Source organism: Lemur catta, chromosome 9 (assembly GCF_020740605.2).
Source record: "Lemur catta isolate mLemCat1 chromosome 9, mLemCat1.pri, whole genome shotgun sequence".
Classification (NCBI taxonomy): Eukaryota; Metazoa; Chordata; class Mammalia; order Primates; family Lemuridae; genus Lemur; species Lemur catta.
The window spans coordinates 8,003,533-8,026,198 of record NC_059136.1 but is presented as its reverse complement, the minus strand read 5'-3'; the positions used below and the strand labels follow the sequence as shown (position 1 = coordinate 8,026,198).

Below are 22,666 nucleotides of genomic sequence, written 5' to 3'. Positions count from 1 at the left end.
CTTGTGAAGTAACAGTCCAAAACAGTTAATGGTGTAGTGGCCACAGACGTTGCCAGGGCAACTTTACCTCTTCCTAACCAGGAGACTGAGCAATTTTCCTAATTAACTCTGTGCCTTTATTTCCTCACTTATAAAATGAGGACAGGGAATATCTGAGAGTTAAACGATACACAGAAGGCTCTCAGAGTAGTACCTGGGAGCATCTGCCAACATCAGTTCTTACTCAGGGTGGCATATTCACTGTGACCAGGGCTCAGAAGTTATTATAGCTCAAACCTGTTTTATATCTACCTGAGGAGGCATTTTAGAACTTTTTCTTTTTGGGGGGAGGTGTAGGGTGATCCTTTCTTTGGTACATTAAATATTTTAAGGGAGCCCAACCTATAAAACAGAGACAAGTTGAGCTACTTGGGCTGAAGAAGAGAAAGACAATCATGTCAAGATTTATTCTAAGCTTTTTTCTCTTTCTGTTGTAAGCCCAGCTTCTACTTCTTCCTATAGCTCCTGCTTTTATTATTCCTTCTCTGCAGATATCATGTTAGAAGGATCCAGCAGAAAAGACCAGATGAATAGTCTCCTAGAGGGACAGTTGTCAGTCTGGGATGTGCCTAAGCTCTGGCCTGGCTCAGGTCTCTTTCTCTATAAATCTGCCTTTGACCAGAAGGTAGAACCCTAAACTAATCTGTCATGGTCAGGGTAACAGAGTCAAATGACAGTAAACAATCCTGCTTGTAAGTAAGCAATGTTTATGATCACTTTTTGGAGAGGGCACTGGGAAGAGAAGATAATTTGAAGGTCACAGACTTTGCAGAGTTGTTCTTATGAAACAGTGGGTTATGCTTCATTCACTGTGCAGTGAGCTCAGTGGTTAGCGCTCAGTGCTTATAGTGACAGTATGAAAGGTGGACTCCCTCAGATGGCTACTGTCACATGTCTTATACCAAGCTCTATCCTTTCACAAATCTTACTATACAGTGCCACGTATCGGGGGTCCAGAGTGGGAAAGCATGAATGTGTCCTTTACTACATGTAAGTTAGATCTCAATGAAAACGGAACAACCCTTGCATCACTAACCTAATTTGTGTTTGTTGCTCTGCTGAGGGCAACATTTACTATACTATTTAATTTTTGCAGGCATTCTAAGTTTAGATACCATTTCCATTTTCCATACGAGGGAACTGAAGCTCAAAAGTAATGTCTAGCATCAAACAGTAATGGCAGGTCCAAACCAGATGTGATTGAATTTTTTCTGGGATATAGCACATTTGCATTTTTCTATCTGGATAAAAAACTTTTTATAGCTTAATAAAAAGATATACTACAGTTGTGTAGCTGACCCTTCTAATACTAAGAAACTCTCCTATTCCCATGAATTTCCAAAGCCCGTGCCCAATCCTGAGAGATAAGGACAATAACTATAATATGCCAGCCAACTGAGATCCTGGGTCTCAGATCTAGAACCCAGTACCTGAGACATGTAGATTCTCAGTGTTAGAAGTTACCTTAAAGACTTTCCAGATGACCCTCCAATGTTGCTTCTGACTCTGCAGGTTTGAGTACGACTTGTTGGTCAATGCCGATGTGAACAGCACCCAGCACCAGCAGTGGTTCTACTTTGAGGTGAGCGGTATGAGCGCAGCCGTCCCTTACCGCTTCAACATCATCAACTGTGAGAAGCCCAACAGCCAATTTAATTATGGTACGTGCTCCGGAGGAACAGGGGCTTTCTGGAGAATACCAGCAATGACACCACTTCTTGACTGCTTGCATTATTACCAGAGCCCTGCTGGGGTCCCTAGGGGGTTTGAAGTTGGGCTGGTACACTTTGGGTGCTGGTGCGGCAAGGCAGTGGCCCACCAATGGCACACTGCCATCATGGAGGGGAAGCTGGTGAATGCCCTCAACCTCCCACCTGCCCCCAGCTATGCAGTGTGAGCGGGACACATAACATCCCACTACTTCCTGATTCCCTTGCTCCACCTTGAACTTTTTGAGGTTGGTGAGACCTTTCATTTATTCCTTCCCTCCATCTCCTAAATCCCACAGGAGCAAACGTTTTGACTGCTTGTCATAAGACAGGGAGAACAGCAAAACCCTACTGGACAACACCGATTTGCACCCTCAGAAAACTTTAGACAAAGTTCGAATTCTATTGAATACCTGCTGCCATTTCTGAGGAGACATTCAAGACACAAATACTGATTAGCAACCCATATTTATTTTGAATGTTTCTAGGAATGGAAAATTCTGTGTACTATGGCTGGATTATACACTAATTTGCTGGGTGGCTTTGAATAAGGAATAAATATTCCCAGGTGTCTAGGTCTGAGCATAGGATGCCACCTTTATTTTGTAGTGACTAAACAGATTCTTGCTGGTATAGAAAGAGAAAATAAGAACCTTGACTCTGTATTCAGTTTGCACAGCTGCTGTAACACACTGTTACAAACCTGGTGGTTTAAAACAAGATGAATGTATTCTCTTACAGTTCTGGGGTCCAGAAATCCAAACTCAGTTTCCCTGGGCTAAAGGCAAGGTGTCGGCCCGGAGCCATGTTCCCTCTGGAGAATCCGGGGGACAATACATTTCCTTTCTTTTTCCAGCTTCTAGTGCAACAGTCCCTGCATTCTTTGGTGGCTGGTCCCTTCCCCCACCTTCAGAGCAAACAGCTTAGCATCTTCATGTATCTCTCTGCTTCAGTCACCCTGTGTCTCTTCTACAGTCAAACCTCCCTTGGCCTCCCTCCTATAAAGACATTTGGGATTGCATTTGGGGCTTTCCAGGATAATCTCCTCATTTTAAGATCCTTAACTTAGTCACATCTGCAAAGTCACTTGGGCCACATATGGTTAGCATTCGCAGTTTCCAGGGGTTCAGACCTGGATATCTTGCTGGGCCATTATTCGAACCACCACAACCCTCTTTCCATTTTCTCTTTCCCTCATGGATTAATTCCTGCTTCTGTTTTGGGTAGGGATGCAGCCAACCCTGTATTCCGTGAAGGAGGCTCTTCTTGGCAGACCCACCTGGATACGGACAGGCCATGAAATCTGTTATTACAGGTAAGTGAGAGTGCTGTTGGCGTCCTCTTCTCTGTTGTCCCCTCTCAATTTCCTGCTTTTCCACATTGATCTTAGAAACATCAGGAATCTCTGCTTGTCTGCTATGCTTGTCCCTCTGTCCTGATGGCAAATTCTTCACCTTTCAGAGGCACAAGCATGTTCATTGGCAACCACAGTAGACCCCTCAAAATACCTTTTGATTTGCTGAAAGATGGTTTATCTTTATTCAAGCACATTCAAACTTTTAGATCTTGTTGTTAGAGTTTGAAGTTGCAAACTCAGCCTGTGGTTAGTAAATAAAGCCTTAGCTTTTCATCTGTTTCCATTGGACCCAGTGAACAAAAAGTCTGAAATACCCTGTCTGATTCCTATCCACTCCGTACTTCAGTTTGCCCACGTTCAGGAGAGAGAATATGTGACAAATACTGTTAAGTAGCTTTTCCTCCGCACCAAGATGATTTTTTGGCAAAAGATAAAAGAGGGAGGAGTTTTAAAATTCATCTTCAATCCTTGGTCAGCAACCAGTTTCATCAATTTCTCCTGCAAAGTTGTAATGAATGAAATTAAAATTTTCTATATATTATGATGAAAGAAATGGATTCCAGACCTAGGAATTGCATGTGTGCACATTTTCCTTAGATGGAAAATAAAATTTAAATTCATAAGGAAAAAAAAAGGAACTGCTAGGAGAGGTAGAATATATATAATTAATTATTATTAGTTCATTGCTAGTTTCCTATAATAACTGATAGGCTAGAACAAACTCTTGCTATATTTGTTTATAAAGTAAGTCTTATTTCTTTCTGAGATTACACAAGGCCCCTAATAAACCTGTCACCAAACATTTTAGAGTTTAGGATAGTTATCACTATTAAAAATAAAGATGGTATATACCCTTATGCCTCTTGGCTTTTGAGACTATGAAGATAGGAATTTTTTTGGGGGGTCAATAATTATTTTATTAATGATTAAATAGCTAGTGTATTTTTTAAATTTTTTAAATTTCTGGATATTACGTGTGTATACGGGTAATACATGTTTGGTCAAGTAAATTGCTTTACCTAACGTGTACAATGCACACTACCTGGGGGATGGACACACTTGCAACTTTGACTCAAAAGGTACAAAAAAAAAAAAAAAGGATAGGAGTATTGCTAGACAGGAAAGGTCAAGAATCTTGTTGGGCTATCAGATACAAAGACAAAAATCACCGAAGAGATAATGAAAGTCTACAAAACAGAGCTGGGCTGACAGTCTATAGTAAAAGAGTTGGAAGTCTTTAGCCCTTGATGCTGAATAGTATTTTCTGATTCTTTAGAAGAATGGCAAAATATTACAACTTTGTTGGTTGTCCATTCACCTAAATGACAATTACTCTCTGGCCCACCTATTTCAAGACTCTTAGGACTTTTTCATGGTGCAGAGAGATTTAGGTTAAAAATCACCTCAAGGTGATAGATTCTACAACTGCAGGAAAAAAACATGAAAACCTAAATTTGGGTTTTGGTGTGTCAAAAATAACTTTTAGTTTCCTCTGGAAACAGTTACCCTCAATAAATGTGAAAAATTCAGCTTAGAGCCAGCTTGGATTTGGAACTTAGTGAGAGACTGGACAAACATAATGTTTTGCATCCTTTCCCAGTGGGAGAGCTCCCCCCAGAGAGTGCTCGTCTTGGAATTGGGGAATAAGAAAACTCAAGGGGCCAAGTGTCTGCCGAAAGGAGAAGAAGCCACACTTCCAAAGCACAGCCTTGGCCTAAGGAAAGCCAATGTTAATAGCTTTGAGATTCATTAACAAGACAATTGTTATGTGATTAAAGAGCAACAGAGGGGTGAGATGAAAACCATGACTGTATAATGTAATTCATTTTTCATATCCCAGCCATGAATATGACAGAGATGAATGGATAAGATTGCTATATTGTAATGTAGTTTGTTTGATAATTATTCACCACATTATGTTAACATATTTCCAATAATGTGATCTAACAACAGGATAGATATGTATAATCTCTATTCACCCACACATCAGAACGTCTCTCCCTGTTGTAAAATGCCTCAGATCACACAATATCTTTCTCCCTATTTACCCATCCCAATCTTTGAGTCCTTCTGCTTATAAGATTTCTTTGCTTTATCCCTGCCTTTGTTCTTCTCTGGTGTATTAATTTAGGAGAACTTTACTTCCCTATATCCTTGTCTCCAATATGTCATTAGAAACTCAGAATTTCTATTTCTGTTTTTCTGTTACATTCCCAGATTCAGTGCCATGTTTTCAGGGGATGCTGGGGTGCTCATTGTGGGGAGGCCTGTGAGCTCAGGCCATGTATAGCTCAGGTCACACTACAACTTCACGGGGGAGTTCACCATTAAAAATATAGTTGTAAATAGTCTTTTAGGTAATTTTGAGAAATTTTGGTTAACTTTCCAGATCTACTTAGATTATGTTTATACAATGAGAATTCTTGAGAAAGATCTAGTATCAAAAGTAAGAGATGGGCCACCTCCATTCAAATGGTCAAATGATTTTGATTATTTTGCTTGTAATTTAATATTATCATCAGTTGATGCTTTCTAACCAGAATTTTTTAAAAAAACTAATTGTCTATTTTGCTAGGTTTAGTTTAGTTTAGATAATATTATCTGTAAATCAACCAATGTGAGCTTCTGCAAACTTAAATACCTCACCTCACCAGAGGCTAAAAGCAAAAGAAAGAGGAAGGGAGTTAACAATTCCTACTTCTCCCTCCAGGAACCTCCTATGCAGGAATTGATGGTTAACTATCTGAGATGAAAGAACCATAGATGTAGACTGTAACGTGTTTTTCATACTCCAGTCCTGGAACCCAACAGGGAGGCATGGTTAAGATTGCTGCGCCGTAATCGAGACTGTTTTGTAATTACTCATCACGTTAGATTGATGTGGACTGCACTGGGGCAGCTGTGCCGATCCCCATATTAAACGTCAGTAGGCTCAATTTCTTTCTTACTACCTAGAGAATGCATTTCAGGAGAAATTCTAATATTTTCTCCCGTGGTCAGTGGATCATCCTGCCCCTCCCCTGGAGCACCTCCTACCCCTTCCACCCCTCCTCCCCTCCACCTTAAAGACCACTAGGCAGGAAAATAAAGAATGACCCTTGAGAGGGAGGAACATGAATGTGCAGATTCATTTTTCTGTGCGTCTCATAAAAGTAAGCAAAGACTCTTTTAGTTTCCCTATTATTTAATTCCCTGTGGTCTGCTTCTCCCTCTAATGTACACAGCCTTACACCTTTGCGAATTCTCTCTGCGCTCTAGTCTAAAGCAGTTTTGGTGCCGAAGGGCAGAGGGAGGGGAGTGGAAGCCTCGGCGTGGCCATGTAACACACAACGGCTGATCTCTTCTGACATTTATCTCCGCTCGTGAGAGGAGATGGAACAGCTCACTCATGAAGATGAATGTCATACCAGAGCTCTGCCATCACGCATCCTTCCGAGGGCTCTCAGGAGAGAGATTTGGTGTTATACAGAATATTAGAATTGCTGCAGACACGGGCAAGCCTGGCGACTCGGCTGCTCTGCCTTATTAGATCCTGTTAAGCGAAGTGATGCACCCTTGTTAAACAGAGCCGTCCTCATTATAAGATTATTTCATCCACGCTGTAGTATGGCATTTGCTTATTTCATGCACCCACAGGAAAAAAATGACTTCCCAGCATATTTTTAAGTACAAATGGAAATAGACCGAGTTCATAACTATGCATTTGTATACTTTGCTCCTTGCTTTGTTGGAGGCTTTATGATTATAAAAGTACAGATCCTTCTGAAGATAAATACTTCAGGGAATGATAACACAATGGGGAAGCCTTTTAACTGCAGAGTGGCTAGATCTATCCAGCCCAGGTCATCTTTGACCTAAGAGGACCTGTCTGGGGTCCAGCAAATCTTCAAGAACATGCCTGATTTTTTGCTGGGCTTCTTCTCCATCTAGAAGAGCAGACTGAGCAGAGAAAGTTCTTTGAATCAAATTTCCACCACTCATTAATGGCATGAGCTGGGCAAATTATTCCAGCTTCTTTTAATGTCAGATTCTTTATCTGTAAAATGAGGATAATAATGGTATCTATCCAGTAGAACTGTTCTGAAGATTAAATGACATGAAATAAAATCCATGGAAAGCTTAGAACAGTGTCTGGTGCACAGTAGGTGTTCAATGAATGCTAGCAATTATTATTCACAATTAGTAAAAACATCTTCTTAGTGGCATCAAATACCAATGACATAAAGAATCACAAAATATGGATCATTTTTACTAGCTCTCATCTTGATTATTTTACATTCCTGTTATTTTAGACTCTAAGTGTACAGGCAGCCCTGCCTTGTGAAGACCAGAACTTTAAATTTCCACTTGCTAAATTGGGCCACAACACCTCTTATCCTTTTATAGATTCCTAAGAAGAAGTTGGTACAATGAAAAAAAATCTTAATTTGGGGGCTAGGCCCACACCTGGGGTTTAATCCTGTTTACTATACTTGTGTGAAATTGTTCAAAACACTTAACATCTGTGAGCTTTATTCCCCAACTGTAGAATATGTATGATAAGTATTAGTGATACTTGTCTTGAAAGGATGTCATTAGGATTAAAAATGAAATATGTTAAGCATCCTAATTCTTACTCCTGCAGTCTGAGGTCCCTTTGTTTTACAGCTTTAACTGAATAGCTGTTATGTCCAGACACTGCGGCAAGTGTAAAGATACACAGATGAATATGCATGATCCTTGCCATGAAGTGTTGGCCGTGAGGATAAGAGCCATGTAAAAGGGCATGTCAGGGAAGGCTTCCTGGAAGAGGAAACATTGAGTTGAATCTTGAAGGATGAAGAAGAGTTAGCTGAATAAGGAAGAGGGTGAAGGCTGTCCACACAAAGGAAGAACATGGGAACCATTTAAAAGATAAGGCTGAAGGTTGCTGCCTTGCAAACATCCCTCAATATGGTCACATCATATTTGGGAAAACAAAAATAACTTTCAGAAGCGATCTCACTCTATTATGGAGACATGGAGTTGTAGCAAGTCAAGTATTTCACTTCACAGATTTGTCCGACGTTTCACTTTGAAGACGATGGCCTTAGAAAATGTTAAAGGCCTCTGTAGAGACAGTTTTGCTGGAAGTGGAGCCACCTCCTGGAGCACTCCTCTTACAACAGGGCTGCCAGGAGACTCCGGCGGGGAAGCCTGACACTCTCCGTAGGTTCAGGCAGAGTTTAGAACCCAGACTAGGATTGTAACTGAATCTCCTTTAGCTGAAATTCATTTTAAATAAAGTGACATTTGGTTGTTTTAAAAATTCTGGCAGGTCTGCATCCATTCTGGACAAGGCTGGCTTGGTCAGGACAATCTCACACCCCTGGGCTACGGGGGTAGCACGTTAGGGGTGTGTGTTGGGGGTGTGAGAAGGCAGATTTTACAGAGTCAAAGCCATCATTTGAATCCCTCACTTTTCCCTTAAATCCCCAGAACCTCGGCCCGTAAAAGCTCAAGATCTGAGAGCCCATTTTATTTCTCTTTCCATTTCACTGTGGCTGTTCTTTCCTTGGAGTCCAGGTTGGATCTGAATGGGGGAAAGAGCATAGGGATAAGCACATGGGTTTCATTTTCCCCCTTTGTTGCTCTTTCTTGCTCTTTCCTGTGGTTGAGTGGGCTAAGGCTGAGTTTGCACAGGGTAAATGTGCTTGTGATGTGACTTCAGCATACTTAATAGTGCAGTGGGAAACCTAAAAAGAAGCAAGGCCCATAGCAAATAAGACCACCACCACCTGGCCCTTAGGGGCATCTAGCGAGGCACAAGGTTTGTGTTTCCACCTGTCTTTACATAAATGAATATGTGTGTGTGCACATGTGTGTGCACTCACACATGTGTGCTTACAGGTGAAGCACTCGGCTACATTTTCATTGGTTACTCCTGGTTCATTTGATTTCAATTGGCTCTTCCATGGTAAGGAGGTGTAATGGACTAGCACCTGTTGTTCAGCCAGGTGTTAACTGAATTTGTGTTTGCAGTGGAGCCTTTGTAAGTGAAATCAGAAAGCAAATAAAAGGAAGAGCATATGGATGTGCATGCTTTCTGAGCTACCACCTGCTTCTTTATATACTTTCTAATAACCAGAGTCATAGCTTTTGGAGAAACTTCAGAATTTTTGGGAAATCTGGAAAAAGTAGACCCTATTAGGCATCTAGATCACACCATGAAAAAGACACCATTTTGAAATTTTTATTTCTCTAAGCACAAAGTAAATGGTTCTATTAGAGCAACACTGAAAGCCTGGGTGGGATAATCACTTGAGTCTTATGGTATCATGAGGTACTCTCCTTTTCCTAGCACGACCAAGGCTCCAGGCTGCTGTATTGATGGAAGCTGAGGCCACAGTCAGGAGGCCACCAGCTTCTCTTACTTCTATCCCTAGTTTTATAAATATTGAAAACCCACAAGACCACAAGAAATGAGATGATAGATTCCTATTTGTTCCTTCCTTACCCGCTTGCTTTTTTGCTTAGGTGAGGGGTGGCATAAAGGTTAGCAAAAAGGCAGAAAATAATAACCCATATTTTTTATATTTTGCAAGAACATATAAGCATAATTACCTACTTTTTCTTGCTTTCCCCATCCCCTTCCCCCGATAAAACCCAAAGCACACTGGACTAGGAAGCCAACGTTGTAAACGTTCAAAGGTGGACTTACATCTTTCGGTGTCCGGGTGTGTTTTGCATTATCATGCAGCCTCAGTGATAACATTTCTCAGGAAAGCCTGCACAGCTGTCTCCGCATCACTCGGTAGCGTGTGGGGAAAATATTGCTCGGAATGTACTTCTGGGTGCAATTTACTTTGATACTGTTCTCCAAAGTATCAGAACTGATTCTTCATCTTTGACAAAGGAAAATGTGTACTCTGAAGCTTTAAGAAGCTGAACCATATTTGGGGTGACAAATACATTCCTTTGGGAAGAAAGCATTGTACAGTGGAAAGAACAAACACTTTGCAGCCAGAGAGATCTGGGTTCGAATTCTGTGTGGAACACTTACTAGCCTTGAGACTTTTGAAAAATCAATTTTTCTAAGCTTTTGTTTCTTCATTCACACAATGGGTTGCTGCAGTAATACCGTGAGATGACATATGTAGTAGTGAGTCCTAATAAATCCACTTGACAGGCGGAGGGGAGAGGAAGGATCGGTACCCTGTAAAGTCTGGGGAGACACGGGTTGGGAGAACCCAAATTTGAGTTATGAAGTTCATGTCTGCAATGGGGTTCCAGGAAAAACAGAATTGTCACATCTTCCTCTGTTTTCTAGTTCGATGACTCTATAGCCTTCACTTTCAGATGTAGCAAGGAAAGGTCTGCAGCCTATACTCCGCAGTTGGGTGGCAGATGGGCCAGGCCACACACGCTGCTGAACTGACGCGTGACCTGGCAGTAAGTTCATCTGTACATTCCCCTATGTTCTAAATTCCACCCACAAAAGTGTTTCCAGTGAAGGCCATTTTTCCAGGACAGTATATAACACATGACTCTAAGTGACACCCTCCGCTGCCACCACCTCTCTCTCATTCTCTTCTTTTCTCCTTTCTTTAGAAATCATTATCGCCAGAGCGCAGCTGCCACAGGCGGAGCATCTGGGAAGTGTTATTATAACCTCACCTTTGTTGTCACCTTCCCGCACAACGAGGATGTCTGCTACCTGGCCTACCACTATCCCTACACCTACACAGCCCTCATGGTAACCCCCTCCTTACGGCGTCACTCCAGCGGGACTGAGGGGGCTCTCTCTCTCTGTCTCTCTCTCTCTCTCTTTTTTTTTTTTGAGAACATTCAGGAGACTTTGACATCTTGGGTGGGTGGGGGTGAAATACTTGCCTCCCTGGGGTTTTGTTGTCACTGACTTAGTGGCTTTATAGGTGTCCCATCTCCTTCCCTGGACAGAGCACAAGGCACAGTCATGACTGGTGACGTTCTGAAAGCCCAAGGGGTCTGCAGGTTGAGTGTGGGAGGTGGGGACATTTCTTGGGGGCTCTGTCTTTAAAAAGTCCTCAAGTCAAGCATGAAGTAGCCAGATTGGAGTTGAATGGGGCGAAACCACACAGGTAAGCTGAGAGGCAAACTGAGGAACATCGACTCGCTGGGAGGAGTGGAGCAGAAGGCAGGAAGGTGGAGCCAGGAAGCCTCCCTGAGTCTGTGAACAAGCAGCCGCCTCAGCACCTGCAGTGGTTCCCGTGACCATGGGCTAGAAGCTGCTAGAAGGATTTAGGGTGGACAGGAAGAGTGGAAGAATAGAACACTGGATTGCTGCAAAGGAGAACCATAGTCATTTTATGACGGGAGTATAGCCGAAACCAGGCCAGACTCAACATTTAGCATGACTGTGTTCTGTAAGGCCCTGCAAAAGGTTCATGAAACAATTTTCTGCAAACTGACTGCTCGAACCATGCAGTTTTCTTTCATTTGAAAAAGTGGGCAAACCCCCAGCTATTTCATGGATACCCTGAGGATTAATGAGCTACAATATCTTCTATAAAGCACTTTCATTCTCTGTGTTAATGCAAAATGTTATTAGCATATTTATAATAATATGTGTGTATATATCACTTAGCCTGAAGGATGAACATTTTCATTTTAAGGCTGTGATAAACAGTTGGAAAAGATAATAACCAAGAATGTCTCTTCCTTTAAAAGGAATGTTCAGGTATAAATGAAAATTTTTCTTACCGAGGAGGCATATCTTAAACTTGGCTAACCACGTCCTGAAAGTGCATCTGTCCCTCTCTCCATATGTTGTCTTGCCTAAACAGAGATTTTTACTGTTTTCCAGATTGCAAAAGATACACAACTAGTATTATTTGTGTATCACACTTAGAGAGCTCAAGAAGTTAATCCAAGAAATGTGCCTTGCAAGCTATGTTGTAACAAGCCGTGTTTGTTATAAAATGTGTTTTGTTGCCTTTAGGGACACAGAACAGGCAGGATTCATGATCCCTTTCAACAGCTGTTTCTACAGTCCTGCCTGGGAAGCGCTGAGAGGGAAAGTCTACTGGGGAAGTGGATTCTTTCTGGAAAATGTGTTTGCCTTTCCCAGTGGGGAAGAAGGAACTATGGGTCCATGACACTGTTCTTTTCACTTGTTAGAATATCTTGAACCCTGATGAGGCTCTTGGTAGTGGTTAGTATAAAACACTAGAACTCAAAAAGGTCTGGGAAGCTGTCTAATTCACCCTTATCATTTACAGATGCAAAAACTAAAGCCTAGAAGTGCCACATCTCGCTAGCAGCCAAGCAGGGAACAGAATACTGGCCTTTGATGTCTATTCTAGTGGCCTTCTTACTCCACTTTAGCAAAAGTGTAGAAAAAAATCAGAAGAATTTCTGCTCTGGGGTCAGATCAGTGTCCTCTCATGCTACAACATACAATAGCTACTAAAAAATGCAGTTCCGTTTTGTAAGTACACATAGTCATCTTTGTGTGATGATATAGACATCTCTAACGGTTGAGTTCATGTCATCAACCCATGATTTATGTCTGCAATGCTGAGTGCTATGGATGTGGTTCAGCTGAAGGACAAAGTTTCTTACCAAACATGGTCTAGTTCTTATCCCAAGATGCTCTGATGGATTCTTACTAGGTGCCTTCAAGCTGATGTAAGGTCTGTGACCTTTTCAAGCAGGCCTTGCCTGCACCTGGATGTGTACCTTGTGCCTCTGGGCCCACTTACCTTCTGGGGACTGTGTCAGACCAGAGCACAGGGTTAAAACTTATAATTGATAAATAACTTGGGAGCTCTTGGGGTCAATGGGGGGATAATTTCATCTTGAAGGGAGGCAAAAATACAAAAAAGAAAACCCCTGATCACTTAGTGTCACTAAGAAGGGAGAGCAAGGCCTTCTTAACTGATGCTCCTTGGCTTGATACTATTAATACTAACAACATTAATTGCTACTAATAATAACTAATTATAATCTTATTTACTGTTACTATGAATAATAAGTAATAATTATTACCTATTATTTTTTCTTGTTAGCCTGTTGACTGTGAATCTCTTCCACCAGGGAAGTTTGAGGAAAGTTAATGAGAAAGAGGGATAAGAAATAACTTCTTATTTCTTCTAAATGAGTACAACAGGGTTAGAAAGACAATTTGTCATTTGAAAGTGAAAAATGTGTATTGCCATTTTTAGGTTTTACATTACCAATAACTCATGGTCTTTGTCCTCTCTCTGTTTAAGACAATAATTGACTCTCTGACTTCTCTTAAAAATATCTTCCTTCCATCATGGACAGAATGAGTACATTCTGTAATGCACACTAGTCATTTTTATTTTTGGACATGTCCTAAGGAGAAACACTTTTTCTTCCAACAGATCAGTGATAAATTAAATGTGAATGATACCCCAAGGGCAGAATTAACTGTATGTTACTTGGGGGTTATACTGAGGGGTGGAAAATAAATTTCCATGTAGAATTCATAATTTGAAGGTTTCTGATAATATGGATTATGTTTAATAATTACAGACATTTTTATAGCAAGGGACTTGGATGTTTTTCAACATGAATACGATTTTGAAACTTTTAAAATTTTATTATTCTCTTATAATAAGAGAATTAGTGTTTGGTTCTTTCAAAGTGATATCTTCCAGATGCTTGCCAGCAACACTGTCGGATAATTGTTCAAATTATAGCATTAAAATAAAGCTAAAAGAAACACACTATTGTAATTCTGAAGCAAAACGAGTTATATTTTAATCAGCCATATCAAGATACCAGCAGAAATAATGTTAGTGATACTTGTTAAAGTTCTGGGATTGTGTTATGGACTGTCCCTAGGTAGCTAATAATATAGGTTGAAAATGGAGCCCCAAAAGAGTTTCTGATGGATATTTTGGGAGGTAAGGAAATGGTATCTCACTGAGAACTTATAACTGTGTGAGTTGACAAGAGACAAGAAAAGTGGTCATAAGTAGGACCACTTATATTGGGAGAGCTTAAGGCTCTTAAAGGGAAGAGTAGAATTTTTCACCAGACACACATACCCACTGTGAAAGATGCTAATACCATCATCCTCAGGGATGAGAAATGGAGTGTAGTGTGGGGAAAGAAGGGGGTGGTGGGGAGAGAGAGGGAATTAGAATGCCAAATGCACAGTATCCTATAAAGGGCTCAGAGTAAATGAAGAGTTTAAAAAGCGTCAAGTGGGAAATGTTGACTTACATGTGGTAGATCAAAGATGCGCCGAGCAAGTCATAAATCAGTGCTGTCAGGTAATCAATAGACAGAGACCTCTCCTTGTTTGGGCCAGAACGAAAGGCAGGCACAAATAAAGGGTCTCGGTGTTGAGGAGGTGAATTTAAAGAGCCATTCTGAACGAGCCAAGATGTGCGTGAATGGTGACGTCTTTGAGCAAGAGGACACCTGAATTCCAGGGTCTTGAGCACAAGCAGCAACAAGCTTTTGAGCTCAGACAGGCCTGGATCTGAGGCCAGGAGCTGGGTTTCCTTGCTATGTAGCCGTGGGCAAGCTGTCTAACTTCTCTCTGCCTCAGTCTTCTCAACTATAAAAATGGAAACATAAAGGCAGTTAGTACTCAGGCCACCATGGGGAGTAAATGATTGCTACCTGGAAAGTATTGGCAAAGTGTCTACATCTAGTCAGCCATACCAGATGGGAACCAGTAGAGCCCTTACTCTTTTTTTATGACGATGTGTAATTATTTTCTCTGTTGGAATAGAAGATACCCATTTCATAATTTATACTAAAATTAAAATTATGTAAAGAATCTAAATAAAAGACATCCCCCACCTGATAAAAACAACCCCAAACAAAGGCTACTAGTAATGATTTTCTTAGGGTGATTGATTATGATTTTTTTCCTTTACTATCTTTTCCAAATCATCTGCAATATAACTTTGTTTATTTTTAAATGGAAAAAGAATATTAAAACCATCTTTTCTTTATAATTGACAAATCTGTGGGTAGGTACCTAGAGACTAACCATTTCTCTCATTCTCAAAGTTAAGTCCCTTTAACTTAGGGAGAGTGATATTGGCAGACTGGGACAATTTGAGAAAGCTAATCAGAACACGCTGGAAGCATGTTCTGTAGCTTTTATTTAGCTTAACAGTGTTATTTGTTCTCTTGTGATGAGAAGTCTTCGATTCTCTGATGAGTGTATTTAAGTGACAACTGTGATCTAGGCAGTAGACAAATAAAATAGGCCGTCTCCTTAGGAGTGGGCTTTCTTCTAAATGAGGGGAACAGAGAGTGCAGCGGTTGAGGGGATAACAATAAGAAATGAATGATTTTTGAGTGCATGGTGCTTCTCACTTTATTAGTAGCCATCAGCAGGGCAACCTGCTGAGGTCAAGGCGAGTCTTTTATGGAAGTTTTAAGGGAGTAGTTGATAAAGGAGAGGCAGACGGAGGACTCCTGCAGAGGAGACGCAGGATGAGGCCACAAGCTGAGGTTATCAGCCTGATAATCTTTCATAGGCAGGGTTTTCTTTTAAGAAGTCAACCTCTCTGGGGGTTCCCACAATTGCCTTGAACTCATTCACATTTTTATAAAGAAACCCACCCCCGTGGCTTCCGCAGGGCTGCAATTATAGCCAGTTGACACATGCATTCAGAGGCCCTTCTTCTCTCATCGGTGATCCCAACAATCTCCAATTAGGCATAACCTTTCTGGACCTGAGATGGAAGCTTCACCTGGAGATCAGTTTTAGGAGAACGAGACAAAGCCAGTTTTGCAAAAGGAAATCCAACAGAAGTTTATAATTGGTTTACTGCTAGCAGTCTTCTGTATGACTGAAGCCAACATAATCCCCTAAAGATGGAAGTGTTATATAGATTTGCTGTACCTTTGGTGACAGATCCAATGACAGAGAGAGAGAGATTTCATCAAAGGGTGCAGAGAGATGGATACATGAAAAATTGCAGAAATTTATGGAAAATGAGTGTAAGCTAAAAGAACATTGGGCATTTGTTCAGTTGTTTGTATTGTCATTAATCATGAAAAATGTAATTATAATAAAAAATTAAGAGAGAACTCACAGGAGAAGAAAACTTTCAAGCTTTGTTTTCTCCCACATTTGCCACTAGGGAGCACTGTTTTGAAGGACAGTGAAAGTGCCCTTCAATAACGGGGTGCAAGGTGAGAACTGTGGTGAGGGGGTCACTAAAAATAATGATAACACTTAGTAGTATCCCCCTGTAATTGCCACTCTGGAGCCACGCAGCTGGTGTTCATAAAGATTCTTAACTTTCTCCATAGATAACATCACCTTTTCAGAACCTAAAGGTAGTTTTCAAGGTATCTTCCAGGCCCCCCATTCCAGTGGATCGATTGGCCCACCCAGACCAGCCGTCCAGTCCAAGAAGCTGACTCAGCTGGAATTGTGATCCCAGGGACTGGAGCAACACAGGAAAATGATTTCCACACCCCTATATTTCTGCCCCAATTAACAAACCTAATTACCTAATCCCCTGTCTGTTAAACTATGCTTAAAAACCCTGACTCCCAAATTCTCAGGGAGGCAGATTTGAGAAATTTCTCCCATCTCCCCATTTAGCGCTATGTGGAATACAGACTCTTTCTTTGCCGTAAAACCGGCTGGTTCATCATATTGGCTCTTCTTGGGCTGCGGGCAAATGAACTTGATTGGGCAGCAACAGCAATGTTCATGAGCCCCATGAAGCTTCTTTGACTTTTTTCTCTCAGAGCTAGCTGTGCTTGATGCTTTCTATAAACAAACCTGTTTTACATGTCTGATTTATAAAGTCCAGATTTTATTATTTTTTTAAAGTTTGGTATCAGGCACCAAAGAGCTGTGGTCTATTTGTAACATTGCAGAATGATGGTCACTGCTTTTCCTTTTTTAAAAATTTATTAGTTCCTTTTCCCCTTTTTTCTTTCTTTTCTTTTTTTTTTTTTTACAGATAACATTTATTTAATTTTAATTTATTTTTGACAGTTTTATTTTATTCTTAATTGACAAATAATACTTGTATATATTTATGGGGTACAATGTGATGTGATAATACATGTGTACATTGTTGAATCATCAAATTAGGCTAGTTAACATGTCTGTTACCTCACATATGTATCATTTCTTTGTGGTGAGAACACTGAAAATCAATTCTTTTAGCTATTTTAAAATATGTAATATATTATTATTAGTTATAGTTACCATGCTATGTAATAAATCACTAGAGCTCATTCCTTCTGTTTAGTTGAAACTTTGTACCCTTTGACCAATGTTTCCCCTTTCCCTGCCCAACACCCACCCCACTGCTGGCCTTTAGTGACAACCATTCTCTACTTCTATGAGTTTGACTTTTTCAGCTGCCATATATAAGTGAGATCATATGGTATTTCTCTCTCTGTGCCTGGATTATTTTACTTGGAATATATCCTCTAGGCTCATCCACATTGTTGCATATACCAGAATTTCCTGCTTTTCAAAGGCTGCATAGTACTCCATTGTGTATGCATACCACTTTTTAAAATACATTTATCCATTGATGGGGACTTCCATGGTTGTTTCTATATCTTAGCTATTGTGAATAATGCTGCAATGAACATGGGTGTGCAGACATCTCTTTGACATACTGATTTCAGGTTTTTTGGATGTATACCTAGAAGTGGGATGGCTGGATTCTATGGTAATTCTATTTTTAGACTTCTGAGGAGCCTCCATAGTGTTTTCCAAAATGGCTGCACTAATTTACATTCCTACCAACAGTGTGGAGGGCTCCCTTTTTTCCAAATCCTCACCACATTTTTTATCTTTTATCTTTTTGATAGTAGCCAATCTAACACACATGAGGTGATATTTCTTTATGGTTTTAATTTGCATTTCTCTGATTATTAGAGACGTTGAGCACTTTTTCATGTATCTGTTGGCCATTTGTATGTCTTTTGAGAAATTTGTATTCAGGTCCTTTGCCTACTTTTTAATAGGGTTATTTATTTTCTTATTATTGGGTACTTTGTGTTCTTTGTATATTTTGGACACTAGCCCCATTATCTGATGTATAATTTGCATATGTTTTCTCCAAATCTTTGGGTTGTCTCTTTGCTCTGTTAATTACTACCATTGTGCAGAAGATTTTTAGTTCGATGAAATCTCATTTGTCTATTGTTGCTTTCTTTGCCTGTGCTGTGGGGTCATAGCCAAGAAATCACTGCCCAGACCAATGTCATGAAGATTTTTCCCTAGTTTTCTTCTTGTAGCTTTACAGTTTCAAGCCTTATGTTTAAGATTTTAATCCATTTTGAGTTGATTCTTGTATAAGGGGTGAAATAAAGGTCCATTCTCATTCTTCTATATATGGATATTCAGTTTTTCTAACACCCTTTATTGAAGAGACTTTCCTTTCTCCATTGTGTGTTTGCGGCATCTTTGTAAGAAAAACAATTGACTATAAGTATATGAGTTTATTTCTGGGCTCTTCTCGGGAAGGCTTCATTCTGAGAATGCTCTCCACAACCACCACTTGCCCATCTTCATAAGGACCCTTGTGGACATAATAAAATGCTAAACTAATAGCTTTGATGAAAAAAAGAAGAGAAAGCTCATAGAAACAATTCAGCAAGACAGTGTTTCCCAAAGCATATTCTCTAACACTCCAGCCTCTTGAGATCTTTAGATAAAAAGAGTTTAATGGTCATATAAATTTATGAAGCACTTGTGCTAGTTTTTCTTCTAAGAGTTCTCAATGCATATTGAAATATTAAAGAATCTGAGAAGTCCTGCAGCCAATAAAATATTTTCATTTTATTTACCTCACCATTTTCCAAGTGCTTTGGCTATGAATTTCCTGCCTCCTCCACTTCTCTGTTCACACTCCAGTGCTTATTAACGTCCTACAGAATACACTTCAGGAGATGCTGCAGCAAAATTTCCTTTCCTAGTTTTGGAGCTTTGGAATCTTGTTAGTAATTCTGAAGTGGGGTCCACTCAATTCATATTTCAATAATAATACTGAGAGCAGCCTTCACCCAAATGTTTATGAAAGAGCTAAAAATAATTTGCTCATGACCACAGAGAGTGTAATCTAAATCTAGCACTATCCATATCCTCTTAACTGCGGTGCTGTAATTTTCCTTCTCCAGGATGACTGAGACACATGGCTGAGGTTCTAATGGGGACAGTTCCATTCCTATCCTCTGCCATCTCTCCTGGGATTCCTAGATATCTATGTCTTATATCAGGGCTTTAATTAGTAATTTAATATGGATTTTTTAACCTATGAATTTCTTTGGTAAGCTTCTTTTAAGAGGATGTTTTCTAGTCCCTAATGGTTGTATTATTTTTGCTGTTTTGAAAACCATTTTTAATTAAGTCTAATTTCATGTAATGGCTGCCAGAAAAGGTGGTTTGTGTTTTTTTGTTTTTTTTTGGAAAATTTTAGTGAGTTTTTGATAGCTCTCTATATGATTAATTATTGTTATAGTTCTGTGGATGTTTGAGAAAAAAATGAAAGGTGGTTCTCTGTAAAGATAAAGTTTGACATATATCTACAAAGAACAATACTGTTCAAATGCTCTGTATCATTATTTTTGTGCACTTGATTTATCCAGGACTGAGGTACTGCCTTAAAGTCTCCCACTCCTAGTACATTTTTTTCTCTTTCTTCCATTTTTGTGTTACATATTTCAATCTCATGTTATTTGATTCTCAAGATTTATGAGTTTTATATGTTCATTGTGAATTGTGCCCTTTATCAAAATAAGATTTTAAAATCCCATTTAATGCACTTGATCTTGAATATGACTTTACCGTATATTACTATTGCCATACCTACTTTAATTTATGTTTGCTTATCCTTTTAGTTTCAATATTTCTCCTTTAAAATGTTTGCGTAAAGGCAAACAAAATAAGACAATTTAGGACTATTTCTCATACACATCATTTTTTTTGCTTTTTCTCTCTCTTTAAAAATACCTCCTATACAATGTATCGTGGGATTTTAAAAAGTAATCTGAAAGCCTTTGTCATTTCATAAGGCTGATTACCTGTTTTTATTTACAACAGCTTTTGCTGTTACTTCTATCATTTTGGTGTTATGGTATTTTCCACGCTTCATTTCTGTTTTTTTTTTTTCCTTTCTTTTTCTTACGCAACGTGTACCATGTTTCCTTTGATTTTTTTCCCCCTCAGTTTATAATTCTAGTAATGCTTTTAGTTTTTAAAAACATCATATTTGAACTTACATTTCTCCATCAACAATAATAGCTAACATTAATAGTTTCCTACATGACAAATGCTCTTCACATACGTCATGTAACTATAACAACCACTGCATGAGGTAGGTAATGGTATGTTTATACACATTTTAAAGATGAGAAAACTGAGTCACAAAGAAGTATAGCACAGAATTTCTGTAACTTTCCCAGGATCCACAGCCAGAATGTCAATCCAGGTCCCTGCATTCCCTGGCTGCTGTTGCCTCCGTCCACCTTCAAAGCCAGAAATTGCATCGCCCCAACCTCTGCTTCCATCACGTCCCTTCTCTTTCTTTGGCTCTGACCCTCTTCTCTCGGTCTTTCCCTTATAAGGACCTTTGTGATTACACCAGGCCCAACCTCATAATCCAGGAGAATCTCCCCATTGCAAAATCTCTGATCACATCTGCAAAGTCCCTTTACCAGGCGAAGTAAGATCTCCATGGGTTCCAGGGATTAGGATGTGGACCTCTTTGCAGGGCTGTTATTCTGCCTCTGCCACACCAACGGGAGCAATAAACTCTGTGGTAGAAACAGGTTGTTCTGGTGATATGCCAGGGAGCCAGCATTTGGCATAATACTAAGTCCTGCCTTTTCATTTTCAAGAATTAAATAATATTTTATTTCATTAATATTTTATTTCATTTTATTCCTCCATCACACATCTCTCTTTAATTTCATTTCAGAGACTGGTAATGACATCAAAGTTTGATAATGTGTATCTTCTCCCTGAAGAATTATTTTTATGCTTTTATTATGTAGTAACCATATTTTTAATGGTTATTTAGGCTTAAGCCTTGTGTAACTGGACTTTATTATAGTCCTTTTATATATTTTTTTAGTTTCATTTTGGGATAATTGAAGTATGTCTTCAAGTCATTATTTTCAATAAACATAAGGTGATATGCTTTCTGAGCTCTTGCATTTCTGAACATGTATACTACGTTTGTTCATGAGCAAAAGTTTAGCTGGATAGAGGTTTATTAGATTACAACCCTTTCTACTTTCAAACTGTATGCAGTTTCCTCTGGCATCTAGTGTTGCAGAAGGAAGTAAGAGCCAAGAATGATTTTTTGTATATAGATGTATGTACAATAGGTTTATTTACATATACACACACACACCCTTTTAAAATTAATCTTAATTGTAGGGTGAAAGCTTCGTCCTACTCAACTAGGAGAGCAGTGCTGTTGGGCTTAGATTGGCAATGAAACACACAAGACTAGGCTTTACCCAGAATCAAATTATTCATCCTTAACAAAGGGTGTAGAGAAGACAACAACACGGCATACATGGAAAGGGCTTAGTGAGTATCTCTGGAGTCCCAGTCACTCCTCACTGTGGAACTGTGTGATCATGAGAGATCAGGTTGAGTGGGCCTGGACCATCTCAGCCTGGGAAAGCCTTCAGCTCTGGGGTTTCTCAACTTTCCTACTTAGCTAGATGCCTAGCCCCTCTGTTGTGTGTGTGCTTGTGTACGTACAATTAATTAGTCACCTTCTCTCCTCAGGGGTCATGTGACTACTTTCCTGTCTCCAGTGCAGGTGCATCTTGTCAATACCTGACGCTCATTACTTGATGAGCAATTGTAACCATGAATTGCAAAGGTTTGGTCGGATACATGGGCCTCAGCTGAATTCTCATTTATCTTTAATCTGGGATAGGTATGCTTCTTATAGTTCCTTTACTTAGTATTGTGTCAAATGCTGGCTTTCTAGAATATACCAAAACAACCAGTTTCTAAGAGAGAGCTGAGTTTATTGCTCACGTTAGTGTGGCAGAGGCAGAATAACAGCCCTCCAAAGAGGTCCACATCCTAATCCCTGGCACCTGTGAAGATCTTCCTTTACCTGGTAAAGGGACTTTGCAGATGTGATCAGGGATTTTGTGATGAGGAGATTCTCCTGGATTACCAGGTTGGGCCTGTTGTAATCACAAGGGTCCTTATAAGGGAAAGACCGAGAGAAGAGAGTCAGAGTCAGAGAAGTGACGTGACGGGAGCAGAAGCAGAAGCAGAAGCAGAAGCAGAAGCAGAAGCAGAAGCAGAAGCAGAAGCAGAAGCAGAAGCAGAAGCAGAAGCAGAAGCTGGGGCGATGCAATTTCTGGCTTTGAAGGTGGAGGGAGGCACCACCAGCCAAGGAATGCAGGTAAACTCTAGGAGCTGTACTTCTAGAGATGAATTCTCCTCTAGAGCCTCCCGAAGGAACTCAGCTCTACCACACTTTGAGCTTTGCCCTGTGAGACCTATTTTGAACTACTGACCCTCAGACCTGCAAAACAATAAACTTTTGTTTTCTTAACCTACAAAATTTGTGCTAATTTGATATAATAACGATAAGAAACAACTATACAT

General features: G+C 39.9%; 1 protein-coding gene across 1 annotated transcript in view; it reads left to right on the top strand.

The window, feature by feature from the left end:
- Nucleotides 1-22,666, top strand: part of AGBL1 (AGBL carboxypeptidase 1) — a 641,096-nt gene that overhangs the window by 88,393 nt on the left and 530,037 nt on the right. The window contains exons 14-16 of the mRNA XM_045560454.1: nucleotides 1,552-1,700; nucleotides 2,976-3,063; nucleotides 10,675-10,819. Of these exons, the coding sequence (XP_045416410.1) occupies nucleotides 1,552-1,700; nucleotides 2,976-3,063; nucleotides 10,675-10,819 (382 nt within the window). The remainder of the gene's footprint in view (nucleotides 1-1,551; nucleotides 1,701-2,975; nucleotides 3,064-10,674; nucleotides 10,820-22,666) is intronic.